The 15,981-nt window shown below is 37.6% G+C and overlaps 1 protein-coding gene across 8 annotated transcripts in view; it reads left to right on the forward strand.

Annotated features, from left to right (window-relative positions):
• Positions 1 to 15,981, forward strand: part of EML5 (EMAP like 5) — a 183,838-nt gene that overhangs the window by 81,912 nt on the left and 85,945 nt on the right. For all 8 annotated transcript variants that reach the window (XM_041758309.1, XM_041758310.1, XM_041758311.1 and 5 more), the window contains 3 exons: positions 316 to 502; positions 6,084 to 6,189; positions 7,967 to 8,060. In XM_041758309.1, coding sequence (XP_041614243.1) covers positions 316 to 502; positions 6,084 to 6,189; positions 7,967 to 8,060 — 387 coding nt within the window. The remainder of the gene's footprint in view (positions 1 to 315; positions 503 to 6,083; positions 6,190 to 7,966; positions 8,061 to 15,981) is intronic.

Raw genomic sequence — 15,981 nt, forward strand, 5'->3', positions numbered from 1 at the left:
TTTTATAGTACACAAATTTAATATTGCACTTATGGAAATAGTATAAAATATATGTAGTATAAAATAGATGTAGTATACTACATATACCTTTCTGCACCTTGCTTTTTTCATTCATATTATAGCATAGATTTAGCTATTCATAATCAGAACAATTCATAAAAGTTTTTGGAATTTAAGATATTTGTATTTTGTTTTATTTCAATATCTTATAAAACTGGAAATTGAATGACCTAAAAGGTACCTGCTTCTCTTTATAGTCCATATTTACCAGATAAAAGTTGAAGGTTAATTTTATATGATGTTTTCTATTTTCAGTTACAGAGGTTATGACTGTCGAAGTAATCTGTTTTATACTCAAATTGGTGAGATTGTGTACCATGTAGCAGCAGTGGGTGTCATTTACAATCGGCAACAGAACACGCAGCGCTTTTACCTGGGTCATGATGATGATATTCTCTGCCTGGCTATTCATCCTTTGAAAGACTATGTGGCAACAGGGCAGGTAGGTTAGACCTTTGTTTGGGTTTATAGTTAGTCCACTTAAAAAAAATCTATCTTTTGTTTTTTAGGAAATGAAGAATAAAGAATTCTTTAGAATGGGATTTTATTTCATATCATAAATAAAATGTATTCCAACTTTTTTCCTACAGTTTTCCTTTGAGTTTTATTGTTTTGATTATTATTACTTTTTTATTTAGAACTAAGAGCTCTGGCTTATCTTCTTTCTGGCAGGATATATTTTTTAAAATTTGTGAGTAAACATAGAAAACAAAGACTAGAAACCTGGTTTCTTTGAGTTATTTAAAATAATAAAATTAGGGACACCTGGTGGCTCAGTGGTTGAGCATCTGCCTTCAGCTCAGGGCATGATCCTGGAGTCCCGGGATCGAGTCCCACATCTGGCTCACTGCATGGAGCTTCCTTCTCCCTCTGCCTGTGTCTCTGCCTCTCTCTCTCATGAACAATAAATAAAATCTTTAAATAATAATAATAATTTAAAAATCTTTAAATAATAATAATAAAATTATCTAACAAATGTTATGTAACAGAATGACTGTACTAATTTCTTGGTGTGTATGATTGACCCTTGAGCAATGCAAGTTTGAAGTACATGATTCCACTCACAGGTAGATTTTTTACAGTACTATAAATGTGTTTTCCTTATGATTTTCTTAATGTTTTCTTTTTTCTAGCTTACTTTATCATAAGAATATAGTACATAACACATGTAATTTACAAAATATGTGTTTACTGACTGATTCTATGGTCAACAGGTATTAATGGTTAAGATTTTGAGTCAAAAGTTATATATGGATTTTTGACTGTACAGTGATTGTAACCCCTAACCCCCACTTTGTTCAAAAGTTCAACTGTATTTTACACTCACCTCACCTCTATGAGAGTGAAACCATTTCTACATAAAAATGTGGAAAGCTTAGGCTAGAAGAAATTAATTTCCCCAAAGATCTCTCACCTAGTAAATGGTAAAGCTTAAAGCTCCTTTAGTCTGTCTCACTTTTTAAATGCTGTGTAAATATACCTTCTAGGATATATTGAGGTGAGTTTGGGCATCACTGTATATAGCTTTCCTGAAAGAGAAAACTCTTCCCTATCTTTACCCCATCTTCCCTCTCTCTGTTTGTGCCTCCGTCTTGTTCTTTCTCTCTTTTTCTCCTTCCTTGACTTCCTTTTTTCTTCCATTTTTTGAAAAACATTCATAGAGTATGTGCTATGTATCAGGAAATGTGCTGGGAATATAAAGATAAATAAGCCATGCTGTTGCCATGATAAATATTCATATTCTGAGGGGGAAGGCATACATGCAAGAAATATCATGGTACAAGGTTGTAAGTATAGAGCAGAGCTTGTTAACCTTGGCACTACTGACATTTTGAGCCAGATAATCCTTTGTGGTGAGGTTAATTGCATTGTTGTATACAGTGCAATCCTATACATTGTAGGATGTCTCACAGGATCCCTGGCCTCTACCCACCAGATGTCAGTAACACCACCCATCTAGTTGTAACAACCAAAAATATCTTCACACTGTCAAATGTTCCCAGGGAGACAAAGATTATGCCCTTCTGAAAACCACTAATGTAGAGATATGCATAAATTCCTTTTGCCTTGTAAGAAAGGACTAATTGTGCCAAATAGAATCAGAGAAACCCTCATGGAGTTGATGACATTTGAGCTGAGTAGTTTACCTGAAAGGGAGGTTGAAGAAAGTGTTCTGTGTATTTGTAAAAATGGGGCAAAAATCTCCCCAAACACAGATTATTCAAAGAACTATGAGTAGTCTGAAGTATTCAAATCTTAGAAACATGATGAAGAGCTAATTAAAAGAGTTGATGAGGGCCTGAGTGGCACCATTTATCCTTATGTTTAGTTGATAGAAAAGGTTCCTCTTAAAGCACAATTATTTTCCCATTCTGTTTGGCAAGGAGCTTGAACGTTATTTTGGTACTACTCTAATGAAGACTATATAAAATTGGTCATTTTAACTATAAGAGACTCTTAATCATAGGAAACAAAGTGAAGGTTGCTGGAGGGGAGGGGGGCAAGGAGATGGGGTGACTGGGTGATAGGTATTAAGGAGGGTACATGATGTAATGAGCTCTGGGTGTTATATAAGACTGATGAATCACTGACCTCTGCCTCTGAAATCAGTAATACATTATATGTCAATTAATTGAATTTAATTTTTTTTTTAAATCTGGTCATTTGCTACCATGAGTCTGGGATTGGAAAGACTTCGGTCCAGATTAAATTAAAAGTCAGTATGCCCACAGGACATCCCTGGATACCAACTGCAGGAGAGGCGCAAAACTTTATCTCTAGACCTCCTAAGTTTTCAGGGGCTCTTTAACAAAAAAACCAAATTAACAAAAACAAAAAGTTTATTAACAGGTGTAGTGTATGTACATCATGTTGGAGAAATCTAAACCAATGTAACTCAAAATGGTGGCTTAGAATTTCAGCTTATATAAAAAACAGTAGATTGGCAGAGAAATGACAAGACAATGGAAAACAATGGAAAACTTGCATGTTATATGCCAATTATATTTCAATAAATTGAAAAAATATGTATCTCCTGCCTATATGCAGAAAAGGAGGTGGGTTTTGGGGGGTTTGCTGCTGCTTTATTGCCTTTAGCTCAAAATAATTTTTATGTCAGAGTCATATTTTAGGGTGACACATTCTGGTTTCCTTCACCATAAAGCCATTGCTCTCTTGCTTCTGACTTTGCTTAAACAACAACACTCTGCTTTAGGCACTACAGAGTCCAAGTTTTTCTCCCAGAGCACAGGTTTCTCCCAGTGTTTCCATTTCTTTCCTATATTTTATTTCAACCACCTAGTCTCATCTTTGTAATTATACACTTCAAAAGTAAAATGAATATGTTTCTTAAAATGGTTCAAAATGAAAAAAATATTAAAAATAAATATATTTCCTAAGTATTTTATCTGAGGGCTTTGAAATTTAGCTGACAAATCTAAATGGTGTTTTGTTTGTTTGTTTTGGGAGAATAAATAATAGTCTTTTGTCATAAACTGTGATTGTAATTGGAGGTGAAGAAGTGAAAGAAGGTACCTTTACAGGCAAAGCTATTCTTTCTCTTCACCTCATAGTTAAAGACAGTGATTACTTGAGCCTAAAGGAATAATTATGAATTATAGTTTATCTGTACATTAGTGAACCTAAATACCCAAGTAAAAACATAAGTGATAACATTTGTTCAGAGTCCTTATTTACCTGCTTGGTATCTTAACTCCTCTGTATCTCTGTTTATACCATTATCCTAGCTAGAATGTACTTTCTTCTCTTTTTATCTGAGACTGCACTTTTTGAAGGCCCAGATCACGTATCATCTCTTCCATTTTCTGTATAACCTTTTCATCTTCATTAAACCTATGTTACCAGATATTCTAATTTAACTGAAAATATCTTGTTTTCCTAATGAGTTTGCAAAATTTTCCTGAGTGTTTTATGCTCATTGTATCTAGCATAGGAGCACAGCCAATTATGGGCACTCAGTATTATCTTTATTGACAAAGTATAGGATCAGATTTATAAGTCCCATAAAACATTCATAGAAACACTGGGCCTAGTCACATTAGCATTTCAACAAATATAGAAAGAAATGTCAGTCACATATATGATCTGCTTTGTATTTTTCATTTGATAAATGCATATAACAAGACAAAGACTATAAAATGTCCTGTTTTATTTCCTTTTTAATAGACATGGAAATAAATAAATAAAATCTTAAAAAAAAAAAAAAAAAAAAAAAGGACTCAATTCCAGAACCCCGGGATCATGACCTGACTTAAAGGCAGGTGCTCAACCACTAAGCCACCCAGGTGCCCCTGAAATATTTATTTTATAACATTCTACGAAGTGACAATTGTAAGCTATCTTACAAAAATAATTTTAAACTATTTTAGCTCTTTGCTGTATCTATAAAAGTTTTAGGGCACCTGAGTGGTTTAAGTGTCTAACAGGCACAGGTCATGATCTCAGGTTCCTGAGATCTGCCCCACATCAGGTTCCATGCTCAAGCTCTCTCTCCCACTTCTCTCTCTCTCTCTCTCTCTCTCTCTCTCTCTCTCTCTCTCTCTCTCTCTCTCTCTCTCTCTCTCTCTCTCTCTCTCTCTCTCTCTCTCTCTCTCTCTCTCTCTCTCTCTCTCTCTCTCTCTCTCTCTCTCTCTCTCTCTCTCTCTCTCTCTCTCTCTCTCTCTCTCTCTCTCTCTCTCTCTCTCTCTCTCTCTCTCTCTCTCTCTCTCTCTCTCTCTCTCTCTCTCTCTCTCTCTCTCTCTCTCTCTCTCTCTCTCTCTCTCTCTCTCTCTCTCTCTCTCTCTCTCTCTCTCTCTCTCTCTCTCTCTCTCTCTCTCTCTCTCTCTCTCTCTCTCTCTCTCTCTCTCTCTCTCTCTCTCTCTCTCTCTCTCTCTCTCTCTCTCTCTCTCTCTCTCTCTGTCTCTGTCAGGAATAAATAAATAAAATCTTTTAAAAAAAGTTTAACAACTACCTCCCCCCTACTTATGTGCGCACTCTCTCTCCCTTTCTCAAATAAATAAAATCTTAAAAAAAAAAATGTCTCTCTGTCTCTCTCTGTCTCTGTCAGGAATAAATAAATAAAATCTTAAAAAAAAAAAGAATTAGAAAGATTAGAGAACCAGGAGACAGTGGTACTGCAAAGTTCTCAAAAGTACCACGCTTTACAGAAGTTCGGTAGAGAACTTAACAGTCACTGGGAACATTTGGCTAAAAAACCTTATGAAATATTAGCTGACAGCAGTCTTGTTATTATGTCTTTATATAAAATCAGTGTCAAAATTAATAATAATTGGCAGCTATATTCATTGTTTTGGGAGTTATCTTTACAGGCAAAGCTATTCTTTCTCTTCATCCTCATAGTTAAAGACAGTGATTACTTGAGCCTAAAGGAATAATTATGAATTATAGTTTATCTGTACATTAGTGAACCTAAATAACCCAAGTTAAAACATAAGTGATAACATTTGTTCAGAGTCTTATTTACCTGCTTGGTATCTTAACTCCTCTGTATCTCTGTTTATACCATTATCCTAGCCTAGAATGTACTTTCTTCTCTTTTTATCTGAGACTGCACTTTTTGAAGGCCCAGATCAAGTATCATCTCTTCCATTTCTGTATAACCTTTTCATCTTCATTAAACCTATGTTACCAGATATTCTAATTTAACTGAAAATATCTTGTTTTCCTAATGAGTTTGCAAAATTTTCCTGAGTGTTTTATGCTCATTGTATCTAGCATAGGAGCACAGCCAATTATGGGCACTCAGTATTATCTTTATTGACAAAGTATAGGATCAGATTTATAAGTCCCATAAAACATTCATAGAAACACTGGGCCTAGTCACATTAGCATTTCAACAAATATAAGAAAGAAATGTCAGTCACATATATGATCTGCTTTGTATTTTTCATTTGATAAATGCATATAACAAGACAAAGACTATAAAATGTCCTGTTTTATTTCCTTTTAATAGACATGGAAATAAATAATTATTTGTATGACTTTTATAATTCTTTCTATTGTAGGTAGGCAGGGATCCCTCAATTCACATATGGGATACAGAGACCATTAAACCATTGTCAGTATTAAAGGGCTGCCACCAATATGGCGTCTGTGCTGTTGATTTCTCAGGTAAGGCTGTTTTCTGTCTCAAAATGATTAAAATGTATAGGTGATAAATAGCATTATAGCCTAAATCAGTGTTACCTAAACTTGCCTTGTAGCTATGACCTTCCCATAATTGTTTTCAAATGTGCATATTATTGTCCTAACCAGTCAGAGCTGAGAATGTCAGTTTGCTAACTGACATAATTTAATTTTTAAAATATTAAATAAAATGAGTATTATTTTTAATACTCATTAATATAATGTTTCTATTAAACGTCTACATAACATCTAAAACCATCTGAATTACCACTAGTGTGTATTTCCCACTTTGGGCAAACCCCAATCTAACTTAATATTTTACAGCCACAAAATAAACTGAAAATGTTTAGGGCATAAGCTAAGAGAGAGGTGAATGCTGAAATTTTAAAAAATATTTTATTTGTTTATTGATGAGAGACACAGTTAGTGGCAGAGACATAGGCTGAGGGAGCAGCAGGCTTCCCACAGGAAGCCTGATGTAGGACTCAATTCCAGAACCCCGGGATCATGACCTGACTTAAAGGCAGGTGCTCAACCACTAAGCCACCCAGGTGCCCCTGAAATATTTATTTTATAACATTTCTACGAAGTGACAATTCTAAGCTATCTTACAAAAATAATTTTAAACTATTTTAGCTCTTTGCTGTATCTTTAAAAGTTTAGGGGCACCTGAGTGGTTTAAGTGTCTAACAGGCACAGGTCATGATCTCAGGTTCCTGAGATCTAGCCCCACATCAGGTTCCATGCTCAAGCTCTCTCTCCCACTTCTCTCTCTCTCTCTCTCTCTCTCTCAAATAGTAAACAAAATCTTTTTTAAAAAGTTTAACAACTACCTCCCCCCTACTTATGTGCGCACTCTCTCCCTTTCTCAAATAAATAAAATCTTTTAAAAAAAGTTTAACAACTACACATAGATCTACAATGAAAACTAGAGTGTGGATTAGGAAGAGGGGAGAAATACCATTAATAGAGAATTTCATTTTAATAGACAGTAAATTTGTGCTTTCTGCTGCTCTAACTGAAATGAGAATCAGTTATTGGGGAAAAGCATAAATATGCATTTAGGGATCTGCTAAAACTCAAGAAATAAGATTAATTTGGGCAAACTAAAGGAGTTAACAAGAAAAATATCACTAGTAATGATAATGAAATAATTGAGGTTTGCAGAAAGTGGCAGAGTGGCAAATGTTTAACTGTTGTTTGGGCCTTTGCAGCCTATAAATGTGCATACCTGTCGGCAGGACTGAGTTCAATCATTTGTCTAATACATTTATTACTTGTTTAATAATAACAACAACTAATATAATTGACCTTCACTAAAAACACTCCTATTAATGACAATACAGGGTTGTAACCTACATCTTTTTTCATTCAGTTAATTTTCATAATCACTGAGTTCTTACATCACAGTAGAGTTCTTAGAGTAAAATTAATTGAAGTAAATCTTTCCTTCTTTATTAATATTTCCTTCTAATTTTAAAATCTTTTTTCCACTTACCTTCCTCATTTCCTCCATCCTAACTTAGTGGATAAATAAGGAAAATGAGGTCAAAGAAAATGTCAACAGTGTTTAGATGTATGAGAAATTATTCTTTTCTTGCTTAGAAATTCTGGTTGTTTTTATAGCTATATGTGCATGCCTAACATTTAACATTATTTTATAACATTTTAAATATGATGCTAGTTTTAGGATATGTACTGAATGGTTTTTATCTTCTGAATGTTATTGGTCAGTCTCTCTCTCTCTGATTAATTTTTATAGCGGATGGGAAACGTTTGGCTTCAGTTGGAATAGATGATAGCCACACTATTGTGCTGTGGGACTGGAAGAAAGGAGAGAAACTTTCAATAGCAAGGTGGGGAAAAATCTTGATACCACATTGGCAAAATATTGAAATTACATAAAAAATTTTTTAAAACAGTTTTGGAATCAAACATGTAACCTTTTTTTTTTTTAATTACTGCGATCTTTATTACCACTGAATAAATAGTATAATCATGGTAAAAAGACAAATTTAAGAACTCATTGGTAGGTTTATCCCTTGTGAACCTGCTTTTACTGTAATAAAACATTGGAAGTAGCTGTTATCTAAACTCTTCATTTATAGGGAAAGTGAATTCTATATGGTGAATTGTGCTATATGGTAAACTACGATGTAGCCATTGAAATACTCAAATCACGTGCGCCCAGCTGGGAGCAGCTCAGAGGCTGCTCGGGCGGAGGGAACTGCGCAGCTCCGGGAGCACGATTCCGGCAGCGCAGGCCGGAGCCTGCAGCACTGGGGAACACAGCCCAAGATCCAGCGCTCCCCACCGGGACAGGCAGAGGCCGGGGGGGTACAGGACAGCAAGGATGCTCCTGCACTGGTTGGCCCCGAGCTGTGCAGATCAGCGGCCCCCACCCCCAGAGCATCCAGGCCCCTGCAGACTGGGAGCTGTGGTAGTTACTGCGGGAGCTGACTCCAGGGCTGGAGAGCTGGCCGCCACTGTTGTTTTTCCTCCTGGGGCCTCACAGGATAAACAACCCCCACTGAGTCTCACAGTGGCCTCACAGGATAAACAGGATAAACAACTCTCACTGAGCCATGTACCAGGCAGGGGGCTAGGCAGCTCCCCCAGGTGCTCACACCTGAGAATCAGCACAGCAGGCCCCTCCCCCAGAAGACCAGCTAGAAGGACAGGGGAAAAGCAAGTTATTGACCAAGCAGCACTGGAAAGTTCCAGGGGAAGACAAGGGGTTTACAGTATATAGAATCAGACTATACTCCCCCTTGTTTTTTGTTTTCTGTTTGCTTCCCCCTCCTTTTTTTTTCTTTTCTCTTTTTTTTTCTTCTTCTTTTTTTTTTCTTTTTTCTCTTCTCTCTTTTTCTCCTTTTCCCAGTACAACTTGTTTTTGGCCACTCTGCATTGAGCAAAATGACTAGAAGGAAAAAGTCACCTCAAAAGAAAGAATCAGAAACAGTCCTCTCTCCCACAGAGTTACAAAATTTGGATTATAATTCAATGTCAGAAAGCCAATTCAGAGGCACTATTATAAAGCTACTGGTGGCTCTAGAAAAAAGCATAAAGGATTCAAGAGACTTCATGACTGCAGAATTTAGATCTAATCAGGCAGAAATTAAAAATCAACTAAATGAGATGCAATCCAAACTAGAGGTCCTAACAACGAGGGTTAACAAGGTAGAAGAACGAGTGAGTGACATAGAAGACAAGTTGATGGCAAGGAAGGAAACTGAGGAAAAAAGAGAGAAACAATTAAAAGATCATGAGGATAGGTTAAGGGAAATAAATGACAGCCTCGGAAGGAAAAATCTACATTTAATTGGGGTTCCCGAGGGTGCCGAAAGGAACAGAGGTCCAGAATATGTATTTGAACAAATCATAGCTGAGAACTTCCTTAATTTTGGGAGGGAAACAGGCATTCAGATTCAGGAAATAGATCCCCCCCTAAAATCAATAAAAACCGCTCAACACCTCAACATTTAATAGTGAAACTTGCAAATTCCAAAGGTAAAGACAAGATCCTTAAAGCAGCAAGAGACAAGAAATCTCTAACTTTTATGGGGAGAAATATTAGATTAACAGCAGACTTCTCCACAGAGACCTGGCAGGCCAGAAAGGGCTGGCAGCATATATCCAGGGTCCTAAATGAGAAGAACATTCAGCCAAGAATACTTTATCCAGCAAGGCTCTCATTCAGAATAGAAGGAGAGACAAAGAGCTTCCAAGATAGAGAGAAACTGAAAGAATATGTGACCACGAAGCCAGCTCTGCAAGAAATACTAAGGGGGATTCTGTAATACAGGAAGTCCAAGGGAACAATCGACAAAAACAGGGACTGAATAGGTACCATGATGACACTAAATTCATATCTTTCAATAGTAACTCTGAACATGAATGGGCTTAATGACTCCATCAAAAGACACAGGGTTTCAGACTGGATAAAGAAAGCAAGACCCATCTATTTGCTGTCTACAAAAGACTCATTTTAGACATAAGGACACCTACAGCCTGAAAATAAAAGGTTGGAGAACCATGTACCATTCAAATGGCCCTCAAAAGAAAGCAGGGGTAGCCATCCTTATATGAGATAAACTAAAGTTTATCCCGAAGACTGAAGTAAGAGATGAAGAGGGACACTATATCATACTTAAAGAATCTATCCAACAAGAGGACCTAACAATCATCAATATTTATGCCCCGAATGTGGGAGCTGCCAAGTATATCAATCAGTTAATAACCAAAGTTAAGACATACTTAGATAATAATACACTTGGTGACTTGAATGTAGCGCTTTCTACAATTGACAGGTATTCTAAGCACAACATCTCTAAAGAAACAAGAGCTTTAAATGATACACTGGACCAGATGGATTTCACAGATATTTACAGAACTTTACATCCAAACACAACTGAATATACATTCTTCTCAAGTGCACATGGAACTTTCTCCAGAATAGACCACATACTGGGTCACAAATCAGGTCTTAACCAATACCAAAAGATTGGGATCATCCCCTGCATATTTTCAGACCATAATGCTTTGAAATTAGAACTAAATCACAAGAAGAAGTTTGGAAGGATTTCAAACACGTGGAGGTTAAGCACCATCCTGCTAAAATATTAAAGGGTCAACCAGGAAATTAGAGAAGAATTAAAAAGATTTATGGAAACTAATGAGAATGAAGATACAACCGTTCAAAATCTTTGGGACACAGCAAAAGTAGTCATGAGGGGGAAATACATTGCAATACAAGCATCCATCCAAAAACTGGAAAGAACTCAAATACAAAAGCTAACCTTGCACCTAAAGGAGCTGGAGAAAAAACAGCAAATAGATCCTACACCGAGCAGAAGAAGAGAGTTAATAAAGATTCGAGCAGAACTCAATGAAATAGAGACCAGAAGAACTGTGGAACAGATTAACAAAACCAGGAGATGGTTCTTTGAAAAAATTAATAAGATAGATAAACCATTAGCCAGCCTTATTGAAAAGAAGAGAGAAAAGACTGAAATTAATAAAATCATGAATGAGAAAGGAGAGATCACCACCAACACCAGGGAAATACAAACGATTTTAAAAAACATACTATGAGCAGCTATGCACCAATAAATTAGGCAATCTAGAAGAAATGAATACATTTCTGAAAAACCACAAACTACCAAAACTGGAACAGGAAGTAGAAAACCTGAACAGGCTAATAACCAGGGAGGAAATTGAAGCAGTCATCAAAAACTTCCCAAGACACAAAAGTCCAGGGCCAGATGGCTTCCCAGGGGAATTCTATCAAACGTTTAAAGAAGAAACCATCCCTATTCTACTAAAGCTGTTCGGAAAGATAGAGATGGAATACTTCCAAACTCGTTCTATGAGGTCAGCATCACCTTAATTCCAAAACCAGACAAAGACCCCACCAAAAAGGAGAATTATAGACCAATATCCCTGATGAACATGGATGAAAAAATTCTCAACAAGGTACTAGCCAACAGGATCCAACAATACATTAAGGAGATTATTCACCATGACCAAGTGGGATTTATCCCCGGGATGCAAGGCTGGTTCAACACTTGTAAAACAATCAATGTGATTGATCGTATCAGCAAGAGAAAAAACAAGAACCGTATGATCCTCTCAATAGATGCAGAAAAAGCATTTGACAAAATACAGCATCCATTCCTGATCAAAACTCTTCGGAGTGTAGGGATAGAGGGAACATTTCTCAGCATCTTAAAAGCCATCTATGAAAAGCCCACAGCAAATATCATTCTCAATGGGGAAACCCTGGGAGCCTTTCCCCTAAGATCAGGAACAAGACAGGGATGTGCACTCTCACCACTGCTATTCAACGTAGTACTAGAAGTCCTAGCCACAGCAATCAGGCAATAGAAAGAAATAAAAGGCATTCAAATTGGCAAAGAAGAAGTCAAACTCTCCCTCTTCACGGATGGCATGATACTGTACATAGAAAACCCGAAAGACTCCACCCCAAGATTGCTAGAACTCCTACAGCAGTTTGGCAGTGTGGCAGTATACAAAATCAATGCCCAGAAGTCAGTGGCATTTCTATACACTAACAATGAGACTGAAGAAAGAGAAATTAAGGAGTGAATCCCATTTACAATTGCACCCAAAAGCATAAGATACTAGGAAAAACCTAACCAAAGAGGTAAAGGATCTATACCCTAAAAACTATAGAACACTTCTGAAAGAAATTGAGGAAGACACAAAGAGATGGAAAAATATTCCATGCTCATGGATTGGCAGAATTAATATTATGAAATGTCAATTTACACATTTAATGCAATCCCTATCAAAATACCATGGACTTGGGATCCCTGGGTGGCACGGCGGTTTGGCGCCTGCCTTTGGCCCAGAGTGCGATCCTGGAGACCCGGGATCGAATCCCACATCGGGCTTCCAGTGCATGGAGCCTGCTTCTCCCTCTGCCTATGTCTCTGCCTCTCTCTCTCTCTCTCTCTCTCTCTCTCTCTCTCTCTGTGTGTGACTATCATAAATAAAGAAAAATTTTTAAAAAAATACCATGGACTTTCTTCAGAGAGTTGGAACAAATTTTTAAGATTTGTGTGGAATCAGAAAAGACCCTGAATAGCCAGGGGAATTTTAAAAAAGAAAACGATAGCTGGGGGGCATCACAATGCCAGATTTCAAGTTGAACTACAAAGCCGTGGTCATGAAGACAGTGTGGTACTGGCACAAAAACAGACACATAGATCAATGGAACAGAATAGAGAATCCAGAAGTGGACCCTCAACTTTATGATCAATTAATATTCGACAAAGGAGGAAAGACTATCCACTGGAAAAAAAGACAGTCTCTTCAATAAATGGTGCTGGGAAAATTGGACATCCACATGCAGAAGAATGAAACTGGACCATTCTCTTACACCATACACAAAGATAAACTCAAAATGTATGAAAGATCTAAATGTGAGACCAGATTCCATCAAAATCCTAGAGGAGAAAAGGGAGGCAATACCCTTTTTGAACATGGCCACAATAACTTCTTGCAAGATACGTCCATGAAGGCAAGAGAAACAAAAGCCAAAATGAACTATTGGGACTTCATCAAGATAAGAAGCTTTTGCACAATTCAAATTGGCAAAGAAGAAGTCAAACTCTCCCTCTTCACCGATGACATGATACTCTACATAGAAAACCCAAAAGCCTCCACCCCAAGATTGCTAGAACTCATACAGCAATTTGGTAGTGTGGCAGGATACAAAATCAATGCCCAGAAATCAATGGCATTTCTATACACTAACAATGAGACTGAAGAAAGAGAAATTAAGGAGTCAATCCCATTTACAATTGCACCCAAAAGCATAAGATACCTAGGAATAAACCTAACCAAAGAGGTAAAAGATCTATATCCTAAAAACTATAGAACACTTCTGAAAGAAATTGAGGAAGACACAAAGAGATGGAAAAATATTCCATGCTCATGGATTGGCAGAATTAATATTGTAAAAATGTCAATGTTACCCAGGGCAATTTACACGTTTAATGCAATCCCTATCAAAATACCATGGACTTTCTTCAGAGAGTTAGAACAAATTATTTTAAGATTTGTGTGGAATCAGAAAAGACCCCGAATAGCCAGGGGAATTTTAAAAAAGAAAACCATAGCTGGGGGCATCACAATGCCAGATTTCAGGTTGTACTACAAAGCTGTTGTCATCAAGACAGTGTGGTACTGGCACAAAAACAGACACATAGATCAGTGGAACAGAATAGAGAACCCAGAAGTGGATCCTGAAATGTATGGTCATCTAATATTCGATAAAGGAGGAAAGACTATCCATTGGAAGAAAGACAGTCTCTTCAATAAATGGTGCTGGGAAAATTGGACATCCACATGCAGAAGAATGAAACTGGACCACTCTCTTTCACCATACACAAAGATAAACTCAAAATGGATGAGAGATCTAAATGTGAGACAAGAGTCCATCAAAATCATAGAAGAGAACACAGGCAACACCCTCTTTGAACTCGGCCACAGTAACTTCTTGCAAGATACATCCACAAAGGCAAAAGAAACAAAAGCAAAAATGAACTATTGGGACTTCATCAAGATAAGAAGCTTTTGCACAGCAAAGGATACAGTCAACAAAACTAAAAGACCACCTACAGAATGGGAGAAGATATTTGCAAATGACATATCAGATAAAGGGCTAGTTTCCAAAATCTATAAAGAACTTATTAAACTCAACACCAAAGAAACAAATAATCCAATCATGAAATGGGCAAAAGACATGAAGAGAAACCTCACAGAGGAAGACATGGACATGGCCAACATGCACATGAGAAAATGCTCTGCATCACTTGCCATCAGGGAAATACAAATCAAAACCACAATGAGATACCACCTCACACCAGTGAGAATGGGGAAAATTAACAAGGCAGGAAACAACAAATGTCGGAGAGGATGCGGAGAAAAGGGAACCCTCTTACACTGTTGGTGGGAATGTGAAGTGGTGCAGCCACTCTGGAAAACTGTGTGGAGGTTCCTCAAAGAGTTAAAAATAGACCTGCCCTACGACCCAGCAATTGCACTGTTGGGGATTTACCCCAAAGATTCAGATGCAATGAAACGTCGGGACACCTGCACCCCGATGTTTCTATCAGCAATGGCCACAATAGCCAAACTGTGGAAGGAGCCTCGGTGTCCATCGAAAGATGAATGGACAAAGAAGATGTGGTTTATGTATACAATGGAATATTACTCAGCAATTAGAAACGACAAATACCCACCATTTGCTTCAACGTGGATGGAACTGGAGGGTATTATGCTGAGTGAAATAAGTCAATCGGAGAAGGACAAACAGTGTATGTTCTCATTCATTTGGGGAATATGAATAATAGTGAAAGGGAATATAAAGGAAGGGAAAAGAAATGTTGGGGAATATCAGGAAGGGAGACAGAACATAAAGACTCCTAACTCGGGGAAACGAACTAGGGGTGGTGGAATGGGAGGAGGGCGGGTGTTGGAGGGGAATGGGTGACGGGCACTGAGGGGGCACTTGACGGGATGAGCACTGGGTGTTATTCTGCATGTTGGCAAATTGAACACCAATAAAAAATAAATTTATTATAAAATAAAAAAAAAGACGAAGAAGAGCATGTGAAAAGAAAAAAAAATAAATAAAACATAATTAAATTTAAAAAAAAAAAGAAGCTTTTGCACAGCAAAAGAAACAGTCAACAAAACTAAAAGACAAGCTACAGAATGGGAGAAGATATTTGCAAATGACGTATCAGATAAAGGGCTACTTTCCAAGATCTATAAAGAACTTATTAAACTCAACAGCAAAGAAACAAACAATCCAATCATGAAATGGGCAAAAGACATGAACAGAAATCTCACAGAGGAAGACATAGACATGGCTAACAAGCACATGAGAGGGATCCCTGGGTGGCGCAGCGGTTTGGCGCCTGCCTTTGGCCCAGGGCGCGACCCTGGAGACCCGGGTTGAGTCCAGGATCGAGTCCCACATCGGGCTCCTGGTGCATGGAGCCTGCTTCTCCCTCTGCCTGTGTCTCTGCGCCCCCCCCCCCGTGACTATCATAAATAAATTAATTTAAAAAAAAAAGCACATGAGAAAATGCTCCGCATCACTTGCCATCAGGGAAATACAAATCAAAACCACAATGAGATACCACCTCACACCAGTGAGAATGGGGAAAATTAACAAGGCAGGAAACAACAAATGGAGAGGATGTGGAGGAAGGGGAACCCTCCTGTGCACTGTTGGTGGGA

This window comes from Vulpes lagopus, chromosome 6 (genome assembly GCF_018345385.1).
Source record: "Vulpes lagopus strain Blue_001 chromosome 6, ASM1834538v1, whole genome shotgun sequence".
Classification (NCBI taxonomy): Eukaryota; Metazoa; Chordata; class Mammalia; order Carnivora; family Canidae; genus Vulpes; species Vulpes lagopus.